The sequence below is a fragment of the Salminus brasiliensis genome, chromosome 7, assembly GCF_030463535.1.
Source record: "Salminus brasiliensis chromosome 7, fSalBra1.hap2, whole genome shotgun sequence".
Taxonomy (NCBI): Eukaryota; Metazoa; Chordata; class Actinopteri; order Characiformes; family Bryconidae; genus Salminus; species Salminus brasiliensis.
Genome location: NC_132884.1, coordinates 26,678,243 through 26,704,383, shown reverse-complemented (window position 1 = coordinate 26,704,383; position 26,141 = coordinate 26,678,243). Strand labels below are relative to the sequence as shown.

Sequence of the window (26,141 nt, the reverse complement as noted above, 5' to 3'; positions counted from 1 at the left end):
AACATGCAAATGACAAGCAAACATTGTGATTTTAGGCCATATTTCAATGAGTTCCTCTACCACTGGACCTTGGTGAATTTAGCATGTGAAGGGGCAGCGTTCTTATATGAAAGGGGCTTTGGCTTCTAATGTAGTTATCATTCCTGCCTCGTCAACTGGCTCAAGCATACCCTCCAAAACAACATTACAGAGGACTACTTGTGTTTTGAACATGTGACTGAGTGAGAGAGGGGGCAGTAAAGAAGCAAAGGCAGCCCTGGCTAGCAGAGTCTATGCATTGAAATGTGGTCCCCCTGCACTCGCACACACACGCGCGCGCGCCCGCGCGCACACACACACACACACACACTATCACAGATACTCTCACACACGATGCAGAGCAGGAGGGTCAAGCAGAGCAACGATGTCTCGGACTTTCTGAGGGAATCTAAGCGTCGTCCGTCGGCATTACGCACCGCGCAGCACTGCAGTGCCTCTCGGCTCTAAGCGCAGCGTTACGGTTCTCTCGCGCTGAAAGGATACGTTTCGGCTCGGTTCAGGACCGAGGGGTCGTTTCAGGCGCGTGCAGGAGCTTCTGAGAGAGAGAACAATCGGACAGCCCCGCTAGCGTTGCACAATGGGAGCAGTGTGTTACCCAAGTTCGTCAGTGGACTAGGGCACTGGCACGGACTGGTCTGCTGTTTTTTCTCACTCGTGGTTTGATTTCTGCTCCTGTTTCTTCTGCGCGTCGCCTCGTCTCTGTTCTGAAGCCAAGAACGCGGTGAAGTTGGTGGTGCTGGGGAGCAGCTATACGCGGAGAATGGGACGTGCCCGGGTGAAGTTTGCACACTGCTCGTTGTTGGGGTGAGTTAACGGTCGTTTGGTTCTCTCGGTTTAGGCTGGTTTTAAACGCGCTTTAATTCGTGCCCCCGGTCCAGCCCTGCCTGTGGAGCTCGCCGCGGGCTGCTGGACTGAGTTAGTGCTGCAGAATGCTGTCTTTAGACTGTCACTGCCATGTATCCACATGAGGGATGGGCAGCGCACAGCGGCACATTAAGCCCATTACACGCAGTACCTGAGCCGCCGAGCTACAACTCTAATCCCTCAAGAACATTCAGCTATTTATGAAGCCATGTGATGCTATTTGATGGGTCATATGTATTCCCCATCTCTCTCAATTACTCTCTCTCTCTCTCTCTCTCTCTCTCTCTCTCTCTCTCTCTCTCTCTGAAACACACACACACTTAGTCACTCTCTTCATCCGTCTCCCTCTTTCTCCATCACTCACTCATTTCCCCCCATTATCCCCCAATTTCTCTCTCTCTCTCTCTCTCTCTCTCTCTCTCTCTCTCTCTCTCTCTCTCTTTCGGTCTATATGAGTGTCCCTCCATTTTCATCACTCATAATTATCATTCTCTATTTATTCACTTACTCACTCACTCCCTCATTCACTCAAACATTCACCCTCTCTCTTCATTAATTCCTCTATCTCTCTCCCTCTCAGTCATTCGCTTGGTTCATTCATTCATTCATTCTCTCACTCTCTTTCAGTCACTCACTCTCTATCTCCACTTACTTCTCTCTCTCTCTCTTGGTCTACATGAGTCGTCCTTCTTTTACTCATAATTATATTTTTCTCTCTTTGTTCCCTCATTCACTCACTCACTCACTTACTCACTCACTCACTCACTCACTCACAATCTCTTCACTCGTATGTATCTCCCTTTATCTCTCTCTGCTTTCTCACTCTGTTTATTTCTCTTTTTGGTTCACTCACTCATCCCCCCCTCTCTCTCTTTCATTCATTCATTCCTTCATTCTCTTCTCTCTCTGCCTCTCTCTCCTCCACTCATTCATTCACTCATTCATTCATTCAATCTCTTCTCTCTCTCTGCCTCTCTCTCCTCCACTCATTCATTCATTCATTCATTTATTAATTCTCTTCTCTCTCTCTGCCTCTCTCTCCTCCACTCACTCATTCATTCTCTTCTCTCTCTCTATTTCACTCACTCTTTATCTTCAGTCACTTTTTCTCATTCCCTGTTTTACTCACTCATTCACTTTCCATCTTCCATCCTCTCTCTCTCTCTCTCTCTCTCTCTCTCTCTCTCTCTCTCTCTCTCTCTCTTTATCTCTCTCTCTCATTCTTTTCTCTCTTCACCTCTCTCTTTAACTCTCTCATGTCTCTGTCTCTGTTTCACTCACTCATTCACTTTACGTCTTCACTTATTTTCTCTCTCTCTCTGTTTCATACACTCATTTACTCTCTTTGCACTCTCTGTCTCTCTCTCTTTCACTCACTCATTCATTCTCTTTGTACTCTCCTTTCACTCACTTATTCACTCTCTGCACTCTTTGTGTCTTTCTATTTCACTCACTCATTCACTCTCCATCTTCACTGATGTCCTCTCTCTCTCTCTCTCTTTCACTCACTAGGTCACTCTTTATCTTCAGTCACATTCTCTCTCTCCCTGTTTCACTCACTCATTCACTCACTCTTTATCTTTACTCAGTCTCTCTCTCTCTCTCTCTCTCTCTCTCTCTCTTTACTGATTTTCTCTCTCTTTCTCTTTGTTTCACTCATTCATTCACTCACTCTTTATCTTTACTCAGTCTCTCTCTCTCTCTCTCTCTCTCTCTCTCTCTCTCTCTCTCTCTCTCTCTCTCTCCGTTTCACTCACTCATTCGATCTCCATTGTACTCTCTCTTACTTTATGTTTACTCACTCACTCATTTAATCTCCACTAATTTACCGTCTCCCTTTCTTTCTGTCTGAACTTTTATGTTTATCTTTTATTCATCCAGTCATTCTCTCTCTTTCCACTCATTCACTCACTCGTTCGCTCTCTTTCTTCACTCATACATTCATTCATTCTCTCTCTCCATCTTTGATGCTCACTCATTCATTCTGCCCCTCTCAAAAAGCCTTTCCTTCTCTGTCTCTCTAGTCTCTCTCTTCTTCTCTCACTCATTCTCACCATAGTCTCCTCTCACTTACTCACTCATTGCCTCTCTCACTCTCGCACATTCTGTCTCAGTCTCTCCCTCTCGGCCTTTCTCTCTCCCTTTCATGCACACACACACACACACACACACACACACACACACACACACACACACACATACACACACACACACACACACACACACACACACACACACACACACACACACACTTACTGAGTTTGTTTATATTTCTCCAGGGGCTGAAGTACCCCAGCAGTGATGAGCTCTGAGCTGACTTGTGTCAAGTGTTAGTGATGCATGGAGGACCAGCTTCAAGCAATTCACAAACCATTTGTCCAGTGATTGACTAATTTAAATCTCTGCCTTTAAGCCTCAGTGAAAGGCGTCACAGATCAGGTCATTTTGATAGCTTAGAAGAGCCCGAATACACTTTCATAACTAGGAAAATCTGCTTTATAAGTCACAGCACCGAAGGAAATGACAGAAGACAGATCAGCCTTAGAATCAGGGTTAGGAGGAACTGTGATATACAGTAGACTCATTATGATGATGATGAAGTTCAGAGCTGTTAATGCAGACAGCCGGACTGTCCGTGCTGGAGTTGTACCGCTACTGTCCACTGATTTCCATGAGGAGTGAACAGAAGAGAGTAATCATTGTTTCTGCACACTGTGTTTATTGGCAGAGGCATGTATGACATACACAGATCTAGTCAAACACTGTGCAGTATATCGGCTTGGTTTGTCACAGATGGAGTGACTGTGCTGCAGCGCTCTGCTTGTCAGGCTCTGGCCAATGGAAAGATCATGGCAGCCAATGCCCTGTGAGGATTTTAACAGAGCGCTGTTATGGGCCTGTTTATTACACACAGCGGGCTCGCTGCTCAGCATCCTCCTGATTCAGCCTCAAAGCCTGCGTGATACAGGGCTTACGGCATGATGTGAATTTTCTGCTCTTTTAAAGATGGGTGAGTGTGTGTGTATGTGTATGTTGTAGTGGATTGTAGTAGATTTTTTTTTATCATTTTATCTATTAAAATGTCCTTTCAGGCAATTCATTTAGATAATATTAATAGAGTTGGACTATTTTGTAGGAACTGTTGGTGCTTGGTGTGTAGGGTAATAGAAAAACAGGTACAGTAATAGTGTTATTATGAGAGACACTCAGCATATTGGCCTCTGCAGGACCTTCTTTGTTATCTCCTTCATTTTGATAGGGAATGTTATACTGTGCTTCGTTTGTTAGGTCTGCAAGATATGTTTGCTATTGTTGTTCATAGTTTCTTTATAAAAAAGAGACATTCAACTGCACTGAGAATCTAAATGAATAATTCACATTATTTATTGTGGTATGTGAGTATCTCTGCCTCGCTCTCCCTCTCTCTCAATCTCCAGCTTTCTGTCTGTCTGTCTGCCTGTCTGTCTGTCTGTCTGTCTGTCTGTCTCTGCTCACTCTCTTCTCTCTCTCCCCCATCACTCTTATCTTTGGCACTGTTTTTTCAGCCATTTCCACACCACTAGCTTTAGAGGGTTACAAAAGACCCTTAGAGCAGAGTACACAAACATCAGTATCTAATGCTGCCCACTTTTCCTCAATGGTTCTTTCAGCCCATCCAAATGCGTGATGTAGCCAGAGATCAAAAGCCATGAGAGCCAGACAAATATCCCCTCTTAGTCAAGTGAATGTGCCACACCGTGCCTCAGTAGAGTCTTTTCCTTCAAATGGCTATCTACAGGTAAAGTGGCTCCCTAACAAGTCTTCAGATTAATGAATGACTCATGCATGAAGGCTCCACTGCAGCTATTGTAACACATCAGAAATCCCAGGGCGAGTGACTGATTGGTTGAACATGCAGCAGGCAGACAGGCCTGAGCATGAGAGAGGCTTTGTGCTGAGCAGCCATAGCCCATTATTTTATGATAATGAGCAAAACTGGCAGATCACTGAATCCGTCCTAACTCTGGGCCTTCTTCGAGACATACAAGAGAAAAGAGGGGCTTAGGGAGATTGACTCACTGATTAGAGCTTTAAAACAGAGACCTCCAGGAACATGGCATCATTACAAAAAATAAAAAAATTAATCTGATGCAAGGTAGATCCAATACACCCTTTGACCACAAACTTTGATAAGTGTGTACACAGAAAACAAGAGCTGTGGGAACCTGGAAAGAGGTGAGAAGCATTGCTGAAAAATAACCACATTCTTGACAGAAAAAGATGCCAGAAAGGGCTGTTTACCTCCAAAAGAACCTTTCAATTGATATAAATTTGAAGGACCATACATTTTTGTTAATGAGAAGGATCCTAATTAATTATGATTTCTTTACCCTCAACTGTCCATCCAAGCTAAGAGCCATTTATAACCTTTTTTAGGCACCATAATATTTAACAGTATGTTTTCCAAGAACCCTAAAAGTGTCAAAAAAGGTTCTAATGATAAATACTATATGCACTGTGTTTGTAGCAAAAATATTCCTTAATATTTAAAGAAAAACAAACATTTTTGGTTGTTTTGCATTTATTTATTGTGGAAAATACATCATAAAAAACTACTAACCTTGTGTTTAATTATTGTCACAAGTTGATGTTTCTTGATTTACACGTGTACTGTAAACAAAACTATCTAAAATTTATGGTTGCTCAAAATGCACACGGTAATGTCTTATACATTGTGACTGTGTATTTTATGGTCATTCCAAGAATCATGCATCCAAGAAAGGAAGCACTATTGCATTGATTCCCATAAATTTGTGGGAATCTCCAAATAATGGAATGGTTTCTTATCATTTAAAGTTTGTTCCTAAAACCTTAAAAGTGTAAGACAAATGTTATCTGGAGTGATAGCAGAAAAGAAATAAAACATATAATGAATGGTTCTTTAGAGAACCTTTTTTTTGTTAACGCCAAACCTTTTTAAAAATTAAAGAATAATCAGATATTTGAGAACTCCTTTGAGAACTTACTGGTCACTCCATCTACAGAAGCTTGAAGCCTTGGTGTAGTCATGGATGATCAGTTATCGTTCTCAAGCCATGTTGCAAACATAACTCGGTCATGCAGATTTCTCCTGTACAACATTCAGAGAATTCAATCCTTCTACCTGCTCGTTCAGTCTCTCGTCACTTCAAGACTTGACTACTGCAACTCTCTTCTGGCTGGGCTCCCTTTGCGCACCATAAGTTTGGCCATGTCACTCCACTGCTGCGTTCTTTTCACTGGCTTCCTGTAGCTGCTGCCTGCATCAGATTCAAAACCTTGACACTGGCCTACAAAGCCAAGAACAGATCAGCCTTTCCGTACTTGATGCAGTGGTCAAAAGCCAATTCGCACCAAGAGCCCTTTGAGCTTCAAGTACGGCTCGGCTTGACCCGCCATCCCTAACAATCCACAAAAGACAAGCGTCCAGGCTTTTTTCTGTCCTGGCACCAAAGTGGTGGAACGAACTTCCCCTGGGTCGCTCGCTGTACCTCTTCCGAGAGTACTTGGGTGAATAGTAGAGCATTATGGTCTCCATATTGACTTGTGTTTAGTAGTGTCTAAGCTTAGAGGTATCTTTGAATTTTTAGCCTATTCAAACTAGCTGAGGTTATTCTTGAGTAAATAGCAAAACACTTTTGTAGGTCGCTCTGGATAAGAGTGTCTGCTAAATGCCTTAAATGTTAAATGTTACATGTTAAATATTTGAATGGTAGGGAGAACTCCAAACATAAAACAGACATTTCATTTACTCCCAAGAATGAGTCATTCTAAAGAGCTCACTAAATTCCAGCATGGTGTAGTAATAGGATGCCACTGTTGCAACAAATCAGTTTTTGAAATTTGTTCCATCCAAGATTTTTGGGAAGTGATATTATTGAAAAGTGGAAGCATTTAGGAACCAAAAGGAACTTTGGGTGTCCCAATACTTGTCCATACAGTGTAGGTCATTATTCACACCTTCAGCATTCAGTTACTCAGTACTTTAGCTGGGTATGCTTTGGATTTATTTCCAGTGTGTCACAAAATAACCATAATAGTCTTTGTTTTAAGAGGATGCTGTGGGCCTCTTGCTCTTGGTCTTGTTGCTACCATTTGAAAGGGGACCTGTGTGTGCTTTGCTGAGATTTATGGACGCTTTTCCCCTTGCACTTCTCTAAGCCACCCAGTGAAATGTGGCCAAATAAAACTGTAAAAGTGAGACTTTTATGAGCAGGAGAGAAATAATTAAAACAATATCTTTTTCATTTACCCCCCATCTGCTATTCTAGAGGTCTTTTTAAATAACTGGTAATCAATTCTTTGTTGTGTTTTATTCGGCTTACACATTTTAATTAAATAACCCCTTTCCATTTAATGGTCATGGTTAATTGATGAAATCCGCTCTAAACCTTAAGCCTTACATGCAGATACACCAGTAGCAATGAAGATAAATTTTCAGACATCTTAAGATGATGCAGTCTGGATTATCTACACAAAGAACTGCTCAGGTAATCCTTTAAATGACCACATTACTAAACCTGCAAAAGATCAAAAACACTCATCCACAGCAATTCATCCACAGTATAAATGATAACTTGTTGGGAAATGAGAAAAATCTGAAGCGAGAATGGACTGGTATTCAGTGTTCAGCATGAAAAACTGTGCCAGGTGTTCCTTGCAGTTTATTTAGATACATTCATATAAAAATGTGTTTTTTAATTTACATATAGTGGTAAAATATGTACTCAATTTATTAGGAACAATTGTACACCTACTCGTTCATGCAGTTATCTAATTATCAGCCAATCATGTGACAGTAGACTTGTGTCAACAGTCCAGGCTGGTGGAGGTGGTGCAGCAATGGTGTGGGAAATGTTTTCTTGGCACCATTTGAGCCTGTTAATACCAATCATTGCTTTAATGCCACAGCCTATTTGAGTGTTGTTGCTGACTGTGTGCATCATTTCATGGCCAATTGTAATGGCCACCTCCAGCATGTCACAAAGCAGAAGTCGTCTCAAATTGGCTTCATAAATTTGACAATGAGTACCCCTTTGGGATGTGGTAGAACGGGCGATTTGCACAGGTCTCCTGAGAAATCTTCAGGTATGGCGTGATTTAGTCATGTCAGCGTTTACCAGAATCTTAAACAAAGTGTTTCCAGCTAGTACTAATGCTGTTTGTTCTAAGGCAAAATACATTGCCTTATTGCTCCTTTGGTATATTTATGTGAACCCAGAGATGGTAGGATCCCGGCCCTGGTCCTGTATATAGTGGTTTCATTCCTAAGCATACACTTGCTAGTTGTTTCAAGTGTTTGGGATCTGATAATATACTAAAATGTACAGAGCAGGGTTTAGAACCACTGTTTTATGGCATTGCCCTGAAGAACCATTATGGGAATTTTCTTTTTAAGAACATTCTTAACCAGTGTTTAGTGTTTTGCTGTAATATACTATTAATTTGCAATGAATTCTTGTTAGGAACACCTTAATTTTTTAAATGGGAGATTTTCACTGGAGTTTCATTGTTTTTTTTTGTGTTCTTTTTTTGTTCCTGTTTTCTTTTTTTTGGTCTCTGAGAGTTATCTTCACCTCCAAAGTTACCTGTTCTCCATTCCTCAGAGTGACAGTGAGATTAGACAGAATATGCACTACAGTATCCATCCCCTCACACTGTGGCTCCTGACTCCAGTGTTCCGTTCATTAACACAGCTTCATATTTGTTTTATTGCCTTTCTGCTGGAATATTCTCTTTGATACATTACAAACATTACCACCGTGCATCTCTTTGTACATATCTTTCTCTTTTTTTGCACTCATCTGTAATATATAAATAATTATGACTCGCAGTCATATAATTTTACAAAGGAGCACATTGCCCTGGCACCCCATGAAAGGTATTGTTTACTGTCGTGGGCTAGATGATAAGAGAGCTAATTAGGAGCTAAAACCCATTACTCAGCAGAGAAGGGAGGATGTAAAGTTTAGCGCTTCCTAGAGCCGTCTTTGAAGATGGTTTTGGGGATGGCTTGGAGACAAGCTTCAGAATGGCAGAATTACAAATTGGATCCTGTTGAAGAAGTTCCAGTGAAACCTTTTAATCAGCCCCCCACCCCCCATCTCCCACACACACATCCACAAAGCCCTCCACCCACGCTCCTCAGACATACTTGAGGAAGGGAATATCACAAAAAAGGTAGTGTCATTTGCATACATCCAGCCGAGTCAGTCGAGGCTCTGCGCTGTGGCAAGGCTTTCATATGAGAGCCTTGAACAGATGCTTAGAGTCCAACTTGCCCCCACACACTTCAGCCTGTTCTCTAATTATGATTCGAGGAAAGGCCTTAGAGAACTCAGGTTTGAGTTCCCAAATCTCATCATCAGAACTTTCTTAAGGCCATTTGGAAAAGTAATACGTTTCTATGCAGTCAATCTGACACTAGAGTGAATGCTCATGTCTTATGCAGGGTTGGGGTAAAGTCCCAGTTGATGCTGGCAGGTTGTGAGTGGCTTGAGCTGTTGATGAGCATTGGGAAACAGTGATTTTGCTGTAAAAGAGAGGGACACACATTACTGCTCTTGTTTATGGACTGTCTGTCCAGTATAAAATTTGATTAAGGTCTGCCTGGCATCAACATCAATAACCTTTTTGTCTCGTATATCACAATGAGGGTAGAACTCTCACCATTTCCATTAGTGAATACATTTACATGTAACCTTAGTGGCTAAGAATACATTTGGGCGCAGTAAACAATGTGAGGTCATGTCAGTTTACTCATAAAATATTCTTTGCATATTCATATAACAAGCAGGCTTGTTCTTTGTGGATTGAGTGAAGAGGACTCGGCACAGTCCCGTAATGCTCTGACCCATTTAGACATACACAAAAGGGATTGACCTAAATCCATGTTAAATAATTGTATTGATTATTAATATGTGCATGCTTTATGTAATGTTTGTGCAATTCCAAAGTGCCATTATTCAAGATAATGCAGTCAGAATCAAATTCATGTTTATTCACCATATACATTAGCATGTATTAGGGATTTCCTCTGCTCATATGTGTTACATGTCAGCACACACAGTGTAGAATTATACAAATACATATTCATAATCTGTCTAAACCAGGTTGTGGTCACCCAAAAATCTTCCAAATCTCCAAAATCTTCCACTTTACAGAAGAAGAAGGAAAAAAAAATCCTCTAATGCCAACCACTGGGGGATTCAGGGGTCATGAGTTTGAAGACCTAGCCATGCAGCTTTGGTTTCAGCACCTGGAGTCAGAGAGAGCACAATTGGCCATGTGGGTAGATAGATGGGTGGATGAGTAGATGCCACTCTTTTCCCTCATCTTTTTTAAGGGATGACTGGCACAGGCATCTGTTGGCCAGTGCAGTGGAGCTGGGGACCCAGCACTTTCCTCCCAGCAGGTCGACTGCCTGGCCAATGTTAAATTTGTTTATTATAAATAATAACTAGAGCATTTCAGTTGATCCATCCCATTTTGAAATTTAGACACAATATAAAAAACAACTGCCAGATTCAGAGAACATCATGCTTCTATAGCTCTTTGTCCTCTTTAACTCTTAAGCTTCACTACAATACACATTACTACACCAAGTATGTTCTCTCACAAATGATATTAAAATCGCTTCTTATGTAGTCAGTCTTTTTTTTTTTTGCCAGATGAAATCCAGACATTTTGAGGCTGTCTTTAATCTAAAACGCGTGGCTCACAGTGTGACTTAATGAATGCAACTAGTCATTACGCTCCCAGAACAAAATGGTATACTGCTTAAAACAAATTGTCTTTTTGGCACTTTGACAGCCATTTATATAAAATGCTTCCCTCTTATTACTAGAAATAGCTGTAGTCTCAAAATGATTCGTCCCTCCAGGAAAGTACACAGGACCTTGTCATAGTTACCATTTACATGACAAATTACAATGCGTTTCTATAGCCAGTGGAAACCTTGCAGGTTTGGGCGCAAATGCTCTGGAAACACAGAGTTAAAATGAAAAATTGAGTGTCATAAAGCAAGGCTAAGATGATCATACATTTCTGTCTTTTGAATTTGTGCTTCATAAATTACCCTTGAGAATACCTTAAAAACTTCTTATTTCACTGAATTCTCCCCCGCAGTTTTGAGGGTTATCTGTTATGCGATAAGATAATTGTTGCTTCATTAATTTCGCAAGACACTTCATGCACTGCATACATTTCCCCCCTGTTTTAATCTCTTGTGTTAAAAATAGTCTCTGGCTCTTTTTTTTCTTCTCTTGCTTATTCACATATACACTAAAACTTCATATCCAGTTTACTTTATTCCTGAATTTCTTTCTGGTACCTCATATGCCTGCTTTTCATCTGTTGTTGTGTTCAAGTAGACCACAGTTCATCCCACTCAGAGGCATATTTAACTGTTTTCTTGGTTGCTCAGAACATTGTACAAACAAAATTGCCCTTTTATTGCAGCACAGCCCAGCCTGCGGGTATTTCTGGCTGCTGGTTTGCACAATTATCTGTATGTGGATCCACTAGGGCACTTCACGCTTCCACATACGACAACAAAAACACATTTCTGCCCTATTGCAGATGTTACATTTGTCTTATAAAGATGATGTCTATAAATTCAGTTCAGGATGATTTGCAGAGGTAGTTGGACAATGTATTGGCTTGTACCGGATATTAATTAATTGATACAAGAATCACACTCCTGGTCCCAATTGTATATGTGTGGGATTCATCTGATTATAGGTTTAAAGGCACATTAGCTTGAGAGGAACATGGGCTGTTGATAGATAAATAATTACACTTTCAGTTTAACTGCATTTTAACAGAGAGCAAAAGTGTGAGGCTATGCCATGAGGAGGATTTCTACCATGTAAGCTACATCATGCAAATAGCCTTGTTTGCGTGGTGTTATTCCCCAAGAATTTAAAGCCCAGAAAAGCGATTGCTGAAACAGCACATTGGCTGCCTCAGGATTAGCTCTGAGTGTACTAACAGAAAGCATTGCAGACTGTAGGTTTTAATAGGATTGTAACTAAAACTTTATAGACTTATATAATGATTGTGGTAGTGCCATATTGTTTTGTTTGCGTTAAGAGCTAGAATGTTATGCAATATTGTGGGGTTTTTTGTGTTGTTGTTTTTTGTCTTTCCTGGCCAGTACCACTCAATTTGCAGAACAAATGGGTTTTCATGGTTTGCTGAGTATTTGTAGAATCATTTCAGGCTCTTTTTGGGTATGCTTACACACAGGTGAGGCAAGTCAACTAGTAGCAAATGCTGTGGGCCAGCTTGAGGTGAAGCTGGAGTGGAAAACAAGAATAATGACTGGTCTTCTTACTGCCTCTTATAACTTCTATTTTTTTCTCACATCAGGTTAACTACAGTCATGCACACTCTGTCAAGACAATTATGCAAATAGCATAATTGCAGTGTTGCATACTCGCACAATTCAGAATAGCGATTCTTTACATGGCAGTGTGCATGCAGGGCAACAGAAGACTATGTATTTTTATAACTTATACTTATATATTTTAAAGTAGTAACAGAATACATGTAACTGCATCAGGATACCAACAACTTAATCATGCTAAATCATGTTAATCATGTTAAAGTAATCCAAATTACTGATACTAAATCTAAAGAAACTGTAGAATTACACTAAAACTGCATACATGCAAAAACATTTTAATGAAAACTCTTCATTTGACATAACAGAAGTGTAACGAAATGTAAAAAGAAAGCATCTCAAGGGGTAAATTTGGTTTCATTTTCTTATTTATACATTTTGTCTTCATTCATAATTAACAATGAGTGCAGAGATGTCACTTTGTATAATTTATCACTTTTTTTCTAATTAAGTCAGCTACCACTTGTGTGAAATTAAAGCCTGAGTTCATACACCTTACACCATAAAAAGAGTCATATTTGTGTTTTCAATGTTTCTATATATCACTCCACATTGATTAATACTTGAAATGTGAGATCCGTTACCAGTTATTTGAGATGTAATGTCAGCTGTTGCCACTTTCTCTGTGGTTCCATGGTATATATATAGTTTAGATTGTAAACTACATGCAAATACTTAATAAATTAAGTCTTAATTTATTAAGTCTTAATAAATTAAATGAAATGGAATCAGATTACTTTAGTATACTAATATTTAGTATTAGTTTACAGCACTGGTATCCAAATCTGGTTCTGGAAAAACACCTTTCTGCAGAGTTTGGATCTAACCCTAATCACCCCCAACATCTCCAGCTAATTATTGGCTTCAGAAGTCTTTGATTGGTTGAACTATGTTAGATTTGGGTTGGAGTTGAAACTTGCAGGAAGGTTATTCTCCAGGAGGAGGGTTGGAGGCTACAATGGTTCATTGGTTTATAGACTACATTTTAATGCAGTAGTTAGTAGGTAGTCAGTAATCTGTACCAGAATGCATTATAAGAAAAAATCTTCTGAATCCAGTACATAGGAATTATATGTAGATGTAATCATGCTGTAAATCTGATATATAATATGAGTCAGGACTTATTTTCTACCTGTGCTTTTAAAAATACTGACACATACCCACATTTCTCCAGAGGCGTTGCTAAATCCTCAATAGGACTAACATTTAGAAACCATTAAAAATGCAAGTAAAAGCTTAAAATGGAATAACAATGCTGAGCTCTTGGGAGCAACATGTAAACAGTGATTTGGCACTAGAGCAGAGGGACACTGGATTGCTGCATAAGACAGAGGAGCAGTAAGCCAGAACAAGTGGTTGTTGAAATGCAGAGGTAGCTGGCATTTGAAAGGCCCCCTTATTCAGCGGCTCACCGTAGCATTGAAGTGTGTTGCGTTGTTGGATCCCTGCTGAGAGGTTGTTGTGTTCCACTGGAGCCAGCTCATCGTTATGCATGGAAGAGTACGGACGTCTACGTTGAAGAATTAGATGTCATGCAGCAAAAAGGCCGGCTTTTAAATCTGGTGTAATCACAGCGGAAGCATTGTAGCCCAGATTGGAACAGTGTTCAGTCTGTTATGGATCTGCTTATCAGTCGATTACATTGTGGGGTTTCTTTTGGAGATGGATTCGTGCAAAAGGAGTCACCAGTAAGCATGAAGGGAAAGAGCTGAAGACTAATGTGCAGCCACACATCTGCATATCTTTGGCGCAGTTTGAATTTCTGGTTAGAGCATTTGTTTGTATTGAATTAACAGGTTTTGCAGTGTTATTACCATGCGTTCTTTTTTTCTTTGTATTGAAATGTGGTCATAATAGTACTCTCAGGGATTATACTGTTAATGATGGTCTTAATGCTGAAACCCAAGCATTGATGCACCCTATCCTATTTGGTCCATTTGTGATATATTCTGTGGCACAAACCACTTAGTGCTTAGCTATAGTTAAAAGCCCTATAATCATGAAGCTTTCAGCTCTAAATTACATGTAAATGAATGCTAGCCTAGTCAACATCAATTAAATAAGCTTACAAAACACTAACCCCCTGAATGAATAACAGGCATTCCAAAATGCCAGAATCGGCTACTCATTTATTCAGTCCACTTTGAAACATATGGAATTTATCATGCCTAGAGCAATGTGAATAACTCTGCTAAAAAAAACCCCAAAAAGACCCTGTTTGTAGATTTAATGCTTTTAATAAACACTGTATGTATCCTCATACATGCTACACCACACCAGAGAGATGTTTTTTGAGAGCCGCCCACACATCTGGTCACATGGCAGACATCAGTTGGCAGATTGTCATCATAATACAGTAATGAGACGCTTTTCCAACATCTGCTTCAGTCACGGCTGCAGGAAATGATTGACAGCACTTGGTAAAAAATATGGAAATAATAGCAGGACCAGAACAAGAGGTAGAGCAGCAAGAGAGAGCGAGGCTGGATTAGGCAGAGGTGGTGAAAATGTAGCAATTATTTGTTTGTCATTGTAGCGGGTCGTAGCATCAATGTTTGAAGCAGTCCACAGTTTGCTAGAACCATGTGTATTACTTTGTTGCAGATGGGCTCATTTTTAGAAATGTAATGTAAGTGGTGTCATTTTGGTGGATGTGATGTAATGACATAATCCTGCAGTGGAAGCTGGCACAAGGCTTACACCTTTTTTCACTGCTGAGATGGTTGCTATTACTTCATATTTTCGTTGTTAATCTAGTATCAATGTGCTCTCTGGAAGAAGAAAAAAAAATGAACGGTCATTAAAATTTTAAGTGAATACTTATTCTTCTCACTTTCAGACAATTAGTAGACTATTCCCATAATGGATAATTTTCCTGCGCTCTTCGCTCAGTCTTCACGAGATATCTCAGCGGTCCTGATGAAGTTTTCATGGCCTTAAGGAGGCAGGAGAGTTTCCTGCTAATTGCTTGGTATGTGGGGGTGGGGGTGGGTGTGTGTTTTCAGTTTGTAGGAAAGCCAGAGAAAAAAGGTGGTAATGTACAATGCCAAGTCCAACAAAAAGCTCTTAACTTTGGAAAACAGAAGCTACAGTTTTTTTGTTTTTTTGTTTTTTTACTAAAATGGCTGGTTACTATTTTGTTATTAATCTTAGGGTTAGGATTAGGTTTAGAATTTGGCTTAAAAATGTTTTGCTCATCAATACTTACGTATATATATATGTAGTCTCTATCCCAAAACCTCATGACCTTTTGGTCCCACGTGTTTTTTTTATGGCTTGTTGATCTCTTGTCCTCTTACTGTTTACTGATTCTGTAAAGTTGCTTTGTGAAAATGCCAGTTGTAAAAAGCGCTATACAAATCATTTTCATTTTACTTTTAAATGTACATTTGCATTTACATATATGGCATTTAGCTGACGCTCTTATCCAGAGCGACTTACAAGGTTACTTTTATTACAGAGGATGGCCAATGGAGTGTTAGGAGTCTTGCCCAAGGACTCTTATTGGTGTAGTGCAGCATAGTCACCCAGGCCGGGAATCGAACCCCAGTCTCCAACATGGTGTGGTAGCTCAGTGGCAGGTAGTGGTGTTATCTGTTGCGCCACACCAACCACAATGTGTCTAATAACTGTGTAGTTACACATCAATTAGCCTTGTAATAACAGTGGTGATCCATTCACTGTTACAGATGGATTGCAGTAATACAACACTGTATTAACTTTAAAATTTTAATTGTGTGCAAAAAGTGTGTTGCAGTAGTTCTGACAGCATAATCTTTCTCATGTGAATTAGGTTTAAGGTAAAGGTGAAGGTGCATGTATTTGTCACTGTACAAAGTACAGCGAAATGTGTCCTCCGCATTTAACCCATATGTAGTAGTGAACACACTAGGGGGAGTGAGTACACACACACCCAGAGCGGTGGGCAGCCAACTCCAGCGCCCGGGGAGCACAGAGGATAAAGGGCCTTGCTCAAGGGCCCAACAGTGGCAGCTTGCCGAGCCCGGGAATCAAACCCACAACCCTAACCACTGAGCCACCACTGTCCCCCCCATTCTTGTTGCAGGTTGGAAGATGAGATGAAATCTGATGTTGATACACATGTATTTACATGGTACTACTGCAATTCAACAACAATCTGCAACAGTGAATTCATCACCAATAGTTACATTGTTATTGCATGGATTGTTAATGTGTAACTACACATTTATTAAAGACTTAATATGTAGTGTGACAGGCCTTTTTATTTGTCTTATCGCTTTTTCATGATGAATGGACCGACAGAAATGGGAAAATGGGAAATTGTGTTAAAAGTTAAATGGAAAGTTAAGAATGCTTGTTTTTTTCCTTCTCCTGAGCAGTTACTATTTTAAAGATTGTGTTCTGACAGCAACCAGTATAATATATATAGGACATACTGTGTCTGTGACTCCATATCTTTATATTGTACAAAAACAAACCTGCGTGTCTGTCTCTCTCTCTCTCTCTCTCTCTCTCTCTCTCTCTCTGTGTGGGTGTGTGTGTATGTCTTTGTCTGTGTGTGTCTTTGCTTGTGTGTCTGTGTGTTTGTGTGTTCATGTAGGTGTACATTCTGTCCTTTATCCAGATGTTTGTGGGGACAGGTGGCCATGCTGATCTGCATTGCTGAGTGGTGGAGTGTGCTGTTGCCTTAGTGTCTGTGCTGCTGAAGCCTGCGGTGCTTGGCCCCCTCATGGCTCTATGGGAGCTGTTGCTGTCTCTGGGCCTCCACTGCTGGCTGGCTGCTTTTGCCAGTCTGGCTGAGGATGGTCCCGCTGGGCCCCTGGACTGGCTTCTATCAGATAAGGGACCCTTCCACCACTCCCAGGAGTACACTGACTTTGTGGAGAGGAACCGCCAAGGTTTTTCCACCCGATACAAGATTTACAGGTGAGAGACTGATGTATTTTATGTCTGGTCATCAAAAAAAAAAATGTTCATCGTTTTAAAGGGTGTCTTCCCTGACCAGTGCCACTCAGTTTGCAGAAAAGAAATTTTCTGTAGTTTAATGAATATCTTTAGGTATGTTCCAGGCTCTTTTTAGTATTCTTACAGCCGTGTGAGCCTGGTCAGGTGGTGGAAGATGCTCTGGGCCAGCTTGAGGTGAGGCTGCAATGGAAATCAGAAGTACTGACTGCTCTTCTCATTGCCTCTAATGGTTTGCTTTTTTTATATTCAGTTAACTTTAGTCAGAATATTCAGTGTGTCAAGTGTCAATACAACATTGCAATTATTCAGTTAACAATGTAATCACAGTCTGGCAGACTTCAGAAGAGTCATTATTTTCTGAGCAATGTATGCATGCCAATAAACTGAAGCGTTCAGCAACAGGGCTAAAGTGGACATATTACAATACAGATTATATGGTCATATTATAATGCATATAATGCATAAATATAAAGGTTAATATATTCTTTTTACTAATAGTGGGAATAATTACGCTCAGCCCAGGTGACACTAGCGAGACATCATGGCATGGACTGTATTCGATGTTAGAAGGTGTTTGTTATGGAGGTTAACTGGTCCACTGTGGCATGTTGATCGCTCTGTACCACTCGCTGGAGTCATCATTCCCCTCTGCCATCAATGGCCTGTGGGGCCCCACAGTGCCATTGGGAGGCACTTAATGTGTTAATGTTTAGAAGGTGCGACTACCCTTCATCCACTATCACAGTCATATCAGAATTTCGTGACCACACCAGATTTGGAATGAACTCGACCCAGGATGCCACAGATGCCACGTAAAAAAAGCGAGCACAGCAGTCAGTTGTAGCTGAGTGCACAGCAATCATCATGGGCAAAGAGTGCGATTTGACTGATGTCTGAAAGGGCATGATAATAGGGTATCGGGCATATGGACCTGTAATTAAGGTACATTACATGTAATTTAAGTACATTACATCAACAGTAACTAAAATAAAAAGAAAAAAAGAAATGATGTAATATAGCATGTGTAACATCTGAGCCAAGTAAATGAAATGTAGCACTTTTTCAGTGAATGTTAACTTTTTGGATTCCTTTGGATTCAAACATTTGGTTTCATACTGAGCCATAATTATCTCCCACAGCACATTCAAGTTAATTATTATATGGGTAGTTAAATGTTTCCCCTGAAGTTATTTGTTCCGCAGAAGCAGCATGTTTGACAGTTGTGTTGGCAGATAATCACCCGGACCCCTGAGAAGTGTTGTCTGTGGAAGTCAGATGCCATTAAGGCATGATCCACTAGAAAACTGCTTTTTGGTCTTATTCCTGAAGTTCTACTGCACTGCACACTTTGGGTGTGTGTGTATGTGTGTGTGTATGTTTCCCTGCTCCCCACACCGATTTAACCTCATAAAGGGCTTGTTAATTAGCTGATGACTCAAGTCTGGGAGTGTTGGGAGCACAAATGCACCACAATATGCAGGGTAGTGTTACTTTAATTCAGGATTACTATAATTATGATTTACTTTTTGCCAGAATGGGTTATTCGGAGCAATGCCATAAAACAGGGTTGCCCCAATCCTGGTCGTAGTGGTCTACCTCCCTGCAGATTTTAGCTCCAACTTAGAATAAGCTTAGGATTTATTGGCACTGCAGTGTAAATCTGTTCCTTCAGTCTGTTTCTGAGACCAAGTATAAGGTTTCGAGTCACCGAATCTGATTTGCAGGGTCAGAAGATTGTAGGGTCAGCACACAGGGTGAACCATAACTCACTATTCACATATATTAGCTTATTGATGTGTACTGCTATATTTAACAACATAGCTGCACTTTTGTATCAACTACAACACGAACAGAACATGACAATAGTACAGGCAAACCTGGTGAGCAGATAACGTCCGTTAACAGGGTAATAGGCTTTTCCAGTAATATTCAAAGAGGCTTTAAATTCAAATCCTTACTGAAGCAGGAACTGTAAAGCTACAAGAAACAATGTGACAAATATGCCACCTAAATATCTGTTTAAAGCTTTAGCTCTCCATGCTTAAGGTAGAATTTTGGAGACAAAATGGGACAAATATAAGACCTCCCTGAAAGGGAGTTTCTGATTGTACGAGGATTCAAATATTCAAACCGCAGAAAAGCTGTCTTGCTGAAATCAGAAAACCAAAAAAGCATAGTAGAGATTTAAAATGCTTTGCAAGATTTAAAATCTGAACTAACACACCTGAGTCAGGTAATAAAGCCAGATGTGTTGAATTTAACCATGATTGGATACCCTTGTCATAGAAGAGTAGATATGTAAGAAACCATTTTTTTAATATGTGTGTGAATGTCAAGAGCTTATTTAAAGAACATCTGCATAATGTTAAAGCTGGTAAAACTAAAAATCTGATTAAGCCAGAACAATACTACAGCCAGACTTGGAGATTCCTGACATTGTAACAATAGCATTTTAAGTGAGGTTTAAGGTTTTGTTTTATGTAGCTGAAACTTTTTTTTCTTTGTCCACAATGATAAAGCAGACTTTCACAAAAGATTTGTAGGAGAAACTTGAAAGAACACATTTTCTTTGGAAATACATTAAAGGTTTCTGAGATATATTAGAAAAGAAACCAAATTAAATCAATTATAAATGATATAAATTAAGTATTATAATTATATAGTAAAATAAATGTTTCATGTTATTCAACAAAAAAATAAAGCTTCAAAAAGACTCAGAAATCTTGTGTGTGCTGTGTAAATCAACAGTGGCACCACACTGATAACCTCACTTCACCAACTCAGGGTCAAACCCAGTATAGTTCATTAAAGTTCAATAAAGTACTACAGAGGACTGCAGGATCTAATATCCCTTACTTTCAATGGCAGGTTGTTCAGGTGCCCTTGTGCACAGAGAAAGTCGTAGTCGAAAGTCCAAAAAGGTAATGAACAATAACATGGTATGTCAGGTATGATTTCAGGATCTTTATGTAGAGTTTCCCCTAATGGTAAGAGAACTTTATTATTTGCTTTAAAAGCTTCTTCCATGCACACGGCCTTAGGCCAAAAGTAGAATTCATGCAAGCATTTCCACGCTTCCTTTTGTGTATGCTGCAGTGCTCTCCTTTTGTCAATGTATTATTTGTGAACTAATTTGTGAACTAATGGTTTGTTTAAATTTTGTGACTAATCAACATTTTCCCTTAAGGATGAATAAAAAAAATATCAAAAAGTCACTCAATTATTTAACTCTTTGATTGTTAGAATGCTGCTACAGCATACGGATAAATGTGCTCAAATAAGTGCACTTACGTGCTTTGTATGTATGCACTGCTTTGTATCTGCACTTGTTTCCTAATTTACTTATATGATTATTGCCTTTCAAAAGGTAAATGAACATTGGTGACTAATGGTGAATCTATTCTACCATCATGATGATACCCATAACTCTAATCTTTAATGCAGTACATTGAATGCTTTAAACATTAGGCAAGAGCATTAAATATGTAACATAATATGATTTAATGCAATACAGTAATTGTAAATTGTAAATTGTAAAGTATATGTGAATTTATTTGTAAAGAAAAACAATTATGGATCTTGAATCCTGTTACGATCTCATTGAATATGTCTTATTTTTAAGCAGAAATCCTCGGCCACACCGGGTTTTTGCATTTTGCATCACCTCGTAAAATGGCCATGGCTGCGAGTGGGGCTGGAAATTAGCAGTGTAAACAGTGCTTCATTTTGGTTCTGCTGTTTTACAAACCAGCTAACGTGCTATCAAAACTACTAAATTACACCAGAAGAAAAGATAATTGCCATCTAATCCCACTGCCTGACTGACTGTGTACCATGCTCTCGCTTGTGTTGTGTTTTGTAATCCGACAATCACAAAAAGATTTGTATAATATCTCCTGTTTTGAAGCCACAACAATCAATGTTAGCTTAGACAGAGCCGAGACAGTACAGAGCTAGAGCCGTAGTGCTATTGGTCTGGGATGCAAATTGTTGTGTCAAAGTACACAAAAGTTGAATTTGACACAAAAATTTGCAGGCAAAATTCATAAAATTCACCTGATGCTGCAAATCTCATTGAAATGCATGGCATTTTGCACACAAAAACTCAAAGACAAAGCCCCGGGGCTTAAAAACTTAATGCACAAGCATTCATGATCATAATCACTGATCAACATTAAAGTACAACAGAGACACAAGAGCACAAAAGGACTGAACACACTTACGAACACTACATACTTGTACACAATTGTACAAGTACAAGTGTACATAGTGCCGTACATGTTTGCTCTCAATCTTTACTTTTATATTGGCTTAACTCTCACACTTAATTGTTTCAGAAAAATCCATACAAGACAGCGAAAATGTTGAAATAAACAGCACACAATGCTGAAATCAAATAAAATTCCTGAATACATTTCTTTGAAATACAAAAATTTGGAAAGGTCAAATTCATGTCTAATTCTCTCAGACTCCAGCAAACCTGTGGACTGATGAGAAATTTAACTTTTTGGAAGTTTGTTGTATCTGGTGTGAAGCTAACACATTAGCATTGCACAATAACAGCATCATACCAACAGTCAAACATGGTGGGAGGAATGTCCTATTAAGGGGATACTTTACTGCTTCAGGGCCTGGGTGACTCACCATAATTGATGAAACCATGAATTCTGCCAGAATATGTTCAGTCATCAGTGCACGATCTGACGTTTAAATGGAGTTAGGTTATGCAGCAAGACAATAAGTAGTCCGAAGTACTAGAGCAATTCCACTTCTAAATGAATGAAGAAAAAAAAGGTTAAGGTTAAGGTTCTAGAGTGATTTGGTCAAAGTCCTAACCTGAACCTCATTGAGATGCTTTGGTAGGACTTTAAATAGGCAGTTAATTCTTGAAAGCCCTCTGGAGTCACTGAATGATTTCCAGAGCTATGTGAAAGACCTGAAAGAGTGATCTGCATTTATAGGAGCATTTGATTTCAGGTGTATTTAGGACAATTACGTTTTCCACTTGTGTGATATTGGTGGAAACAGATATGCAACGACAGAGAAATCTGGATTGGATTAATGCTTATCAAATTTGAAAGTACTAGCCCATGTAAATTTACATTGCTATAGTTGGTCTCCCTTAATTTTGATAGAGCACTTAACACTCCTTAAAGATTATGTACAGAGTCTCACATTGTTAGCAGTCAAGCATCTGGTGAAAAGGTTGGATCTCATAGGTCATATCTAGAACCAGGAATAGGTTTAGGACCCTGGTAAGGGTTAAGTGTAGGTATTCAGTTGAACGTATAGTATAATATAAGTTAAATATCTGCAAAACATCTACAACAAATCATAAGTGCACTATTCAAATAAAGTGTTCCCCTATAATTAAGTATATGGCAAAATATTTTAGCAAATCCTGACTAGCATATGCTAATATCATCCGGTCTAATAACTTAAAGTATTGATTACTGTCTGCATTCAGTTTTATTGTCTTTCACATAATGCATTGTACATATCTGAGCCGTGCAACAACATGAATATTGTGCTATGAGAGCATAAAAAAATCTGTTGACTTGCACTTGGTGAAAAGGATGATTTGTTAGAACACGAACATATACTTTGGCACCTAAATTAGTGCCAACACATCATAAATCACATCCTTCATCACAGGGACGGATATTGAATATTCCACCAGCCACAGCAGCTTCAGTTGACAGCTATGGATTTGTGGGAGCTACTTTACGGTGCCTGCGATTGGCTCACCATTAAAGCTTTTTGATTTTCTTTTCCTTTTGCATACTGGCAACCACTGTACATTAGATTTTCATTGCATACTTTACAAGATTAATAGCCTCGTCACATGACCAAGTGATTAGAGGGTTCTTAATACGTATTACTCTGCATTATCACAATTCCCTTGAGAGGTTACTGTTAGTTGCAATGCTGGGGTAGCAACAGGGAAGACTGCAATCACTCCTTGATTCAATAGTGATATTAGACGAGCATGCAGGACCCTCATGGGCACCAGCTGTATTTTATCCTTCCAAAAGTCAAATTTGTATTAGTCATGCTCAATATCCACACAGATTGGTAAGATTTATATCTAGCAGTATGCTAAAGGAACATAAGATAGTGATAATCCGCAGAGCAAGCAAGTGCTGTTATTAGCTGAACTCTGTTCACACTTCAAAAATAAAGGTTTCGCAGATTGGCATTGATATTTGGGTTTGAAACACCAGAAAATTCCCAACGAGAGCATTGCATGACAGGGCTGTCGCCTGCTGGCATTGAGACAGGCAATCAAAGACAGTCAAATCCCAAATTATTTGCTTGATCTCTCTGTGTGTCAGCCCATTTCTGTGTGTGCGAACTGTGGCCAGATGAAGCAGAATGGAGTACATGATAATGGTATTACTTAGCTTAGTGTCTCTGTATGAGGAGTGTCATGTTGTGCTTATGAAATGCAAAGACGTGATTTCTCAGTGCCACTGTAGATTCCTCTTTGTTTCTAAGGCATATTCTCTGAGCACAGTGTTTTAACTCAAACCGCCTCTCTGCTCCCTTCACTTGCCCATAACAAATAATTTCGGCCCAAAACAGACCTGGAAAGATTAAAAGTGACAATATTATTTTCGATGCCGGCATTTTTCTCCAAGCGCTGCGTTGTTGTTCTGCCAAATTTTAATAATCTTCAATGACATGGAGAAGATGAATTACCAGAAGTAGTTACAGTGGTGTGTAATAGCAATGTCCGGGTAATGAAAGTGCACCATCTCACCCCTCCTTCAATTTTCCACCTTTCCTCTTGATTGAATTTGAAAGAATTTTAATGAGCTCTTTCTCAGAAATGGCCCTTCTTGTTTGAGGAGATTCGCCATGAAGAGTGTTTGCTGGAGAAAGATGCAATGTCCATAACAGACAAAGATGAGGTTTCAGTGCGCCACCTGCTTAATTGACCCGCTGCCAAAGGACTGTTGCCATAGACACCGATGCACACAGAGATAAAATATCTGCAGTTCCAGATAAAATAAGTGGGGAATTTAGTTTCAAATTGCTTTTAAAAGGTCATGTCGTAAAACGCTACCTCTTTTTTTATGACACTTGCTCAAGTTTCTTAATCTTTTTTAATCTTTCTCCTCTCAAGAAAGGGACAAAACTGAACTCTAAGCTCTTAGTGCTTTATTTGATGCATTTTTCTTTTGCTGCAACAGCATGCCTTGCTAGAAAATCACCAAAAAAATAGCAAAACACTTCTCTGCGGCATAAAGGCATTAAAAATCGTGAGTTTAGGAAATGCACTCCGGCAAAAAGGGCTCTTTAGAGCGATGCTGTTGAATAACCACTTTTGGTCTATTCCCTTTCAATAGATCTTGTAATAAATGTGATGTGCGGCCTTTTTAATTGTGGCTTTGTAATGGTTGAGTTCCAAATGAAGCTTCTGCCTAGAACATTCAGCAGCTTTTATTAGTGTATAAGGCCGCAGCAGTTGTATGTTTTGCACAGAGGTTGAGACTGATGATATTTATGATAAGAACTACCTCATGTAGCTCATCCAGAGCTCCAGGAAGAAGCTCACAGCGTAGCCAATAAACTGCTTTCTCTCCCTGCTGGGGTCAGTGCCATAAGGCCTCGTGAGGGTTTAAGATAAGACAAGGCAAGCTTATCATGCTCAGTGGTAACTGAGGAACAGAATGACAGGGAGGATTTTCTCCTTCTACCTCCCTGTTCTAGGAAACCTTTGAACTGCTGAGGGCTCGCTCACTAACGGCTCCCACACCACATCCGCCAGGCCTGCTGAGGGTGTGGCTTATCCATGTGAAATTGAGATAAATTATTGAATTTCACAAAGCCAGCAGTTTCCCATCCTGACCGATGTAATGGCTTATGCCAGGTATATTGAGTGTTTAACAGCGGATAAATTTACAGCTCATGAAATTACTGAAAATGATGTCTGACTCATGTCCAACAAAAACAGCTTGATCTATACAGTGAGCCATAGTGTGTGCTTTATTTCTAACGTAATTTTCACATAATTCCCTATTACCTCTTATGAATTGCAAAACAGCAGATGGAATTAAATGCATTTTCTGGAATGAATCAATCAAACATCTGGTCCGGAGGCCTCTGTCATTACTTCTGATTTAATGTGATAGATCTCCTCTCAAAAGGCCACACCAGCTCCATCCATCACCCGACTATGAGGTTGCCCACCATTTCTCAGACGACTAAAGGCAAGAGGGAACATGCTATCATTGACGACTCGTCCAAGGGATTTTCTGAGAGTTTCACAGTGGGAAGGTTTTATCAGCAAAGCCCTCTGTGCATGGTAGTATTTTCTTTGATTTGTGGGTGACTGCTTTCAAAGGCACACGATGAAGTGAAGAGGTGAGAGGGAGTAATAAGGAAGAAAATGCTAATGGAGGTGGTGACAGTAAGGTCTGCCTATTTTATTGCCCCAAACTGTGTGCAAATTGTATCTGTATGCAAACAATTTGATGCAGGCTCTAATAAGAATTGACTTCTGAAAGTTGCAAAATCATTCCTGTCACAGGTAGTCCAACAAAGGATACCTATTTCAGAGTAAAAATAGCTAATTGGTTTCTCTGTGGATATTCCTGTCAAAGAAAATCTATGATGACCATTTCGGAAAACGGAGCCATGGCTCTTATTTTTTTCTTTAAGGAATTTCTGGGAAATTTAAGCAATATTTCATCTTTATTTTTACCACTATAAAACACAGTGGGTGTCACCACTGGGCAGGCTTCTGCTGGTCTTCCTGTCAGTGCGGATTTTGGCTATGATGTGTTTATCAAACCTAGCACCTGTCAGCAGCAACTTCTGAGTCGATTCCCTCTGTGCGGTATTCATCTTCCAAATGCAA

The 26,141-nt window shown here is 39.8% G+C and overlaps 1 protein-coding gene across 4 annotated transcripts in view; it reads left to right on the top strand.

The window, feature by feature from the left end:
• Positions 1–232: 232 nt before the first annotated feature.
• Positions 233–26,141, top strand: part of brinp3a.2 (bone morphogenetic protein/retinoic acid inducible neural-specific 3a, tandem duplicate 2) — a 38,689-nt gene continuing 12,780 nt past the window's right edge. Inside the window, exons 1-2 of one of the 4 annotated variants that reach the window (XM_072684364.1) lie at positions 233–843; positions 16,911–17,236. In XM_072684364.1, coding sequence (XP_072540465.1) covers positions 17,040–17,236 — 197 coding nt within the window. In that variant the 5' untranslated portion in view covers positions 233–843; positions 16,911–17,039. Of the gene's footprint in view, positions 844–3,776; positions 3,914–15,286; positions 15,300–15,323; positions 15,910–16,910; positions 17,237–26,141 lie in introns of those variants that run through there. The other 3 variants (XM_072684365.1, XM_072684367.1, XM_072684366.1) reach the window with 3 other exon arrangements.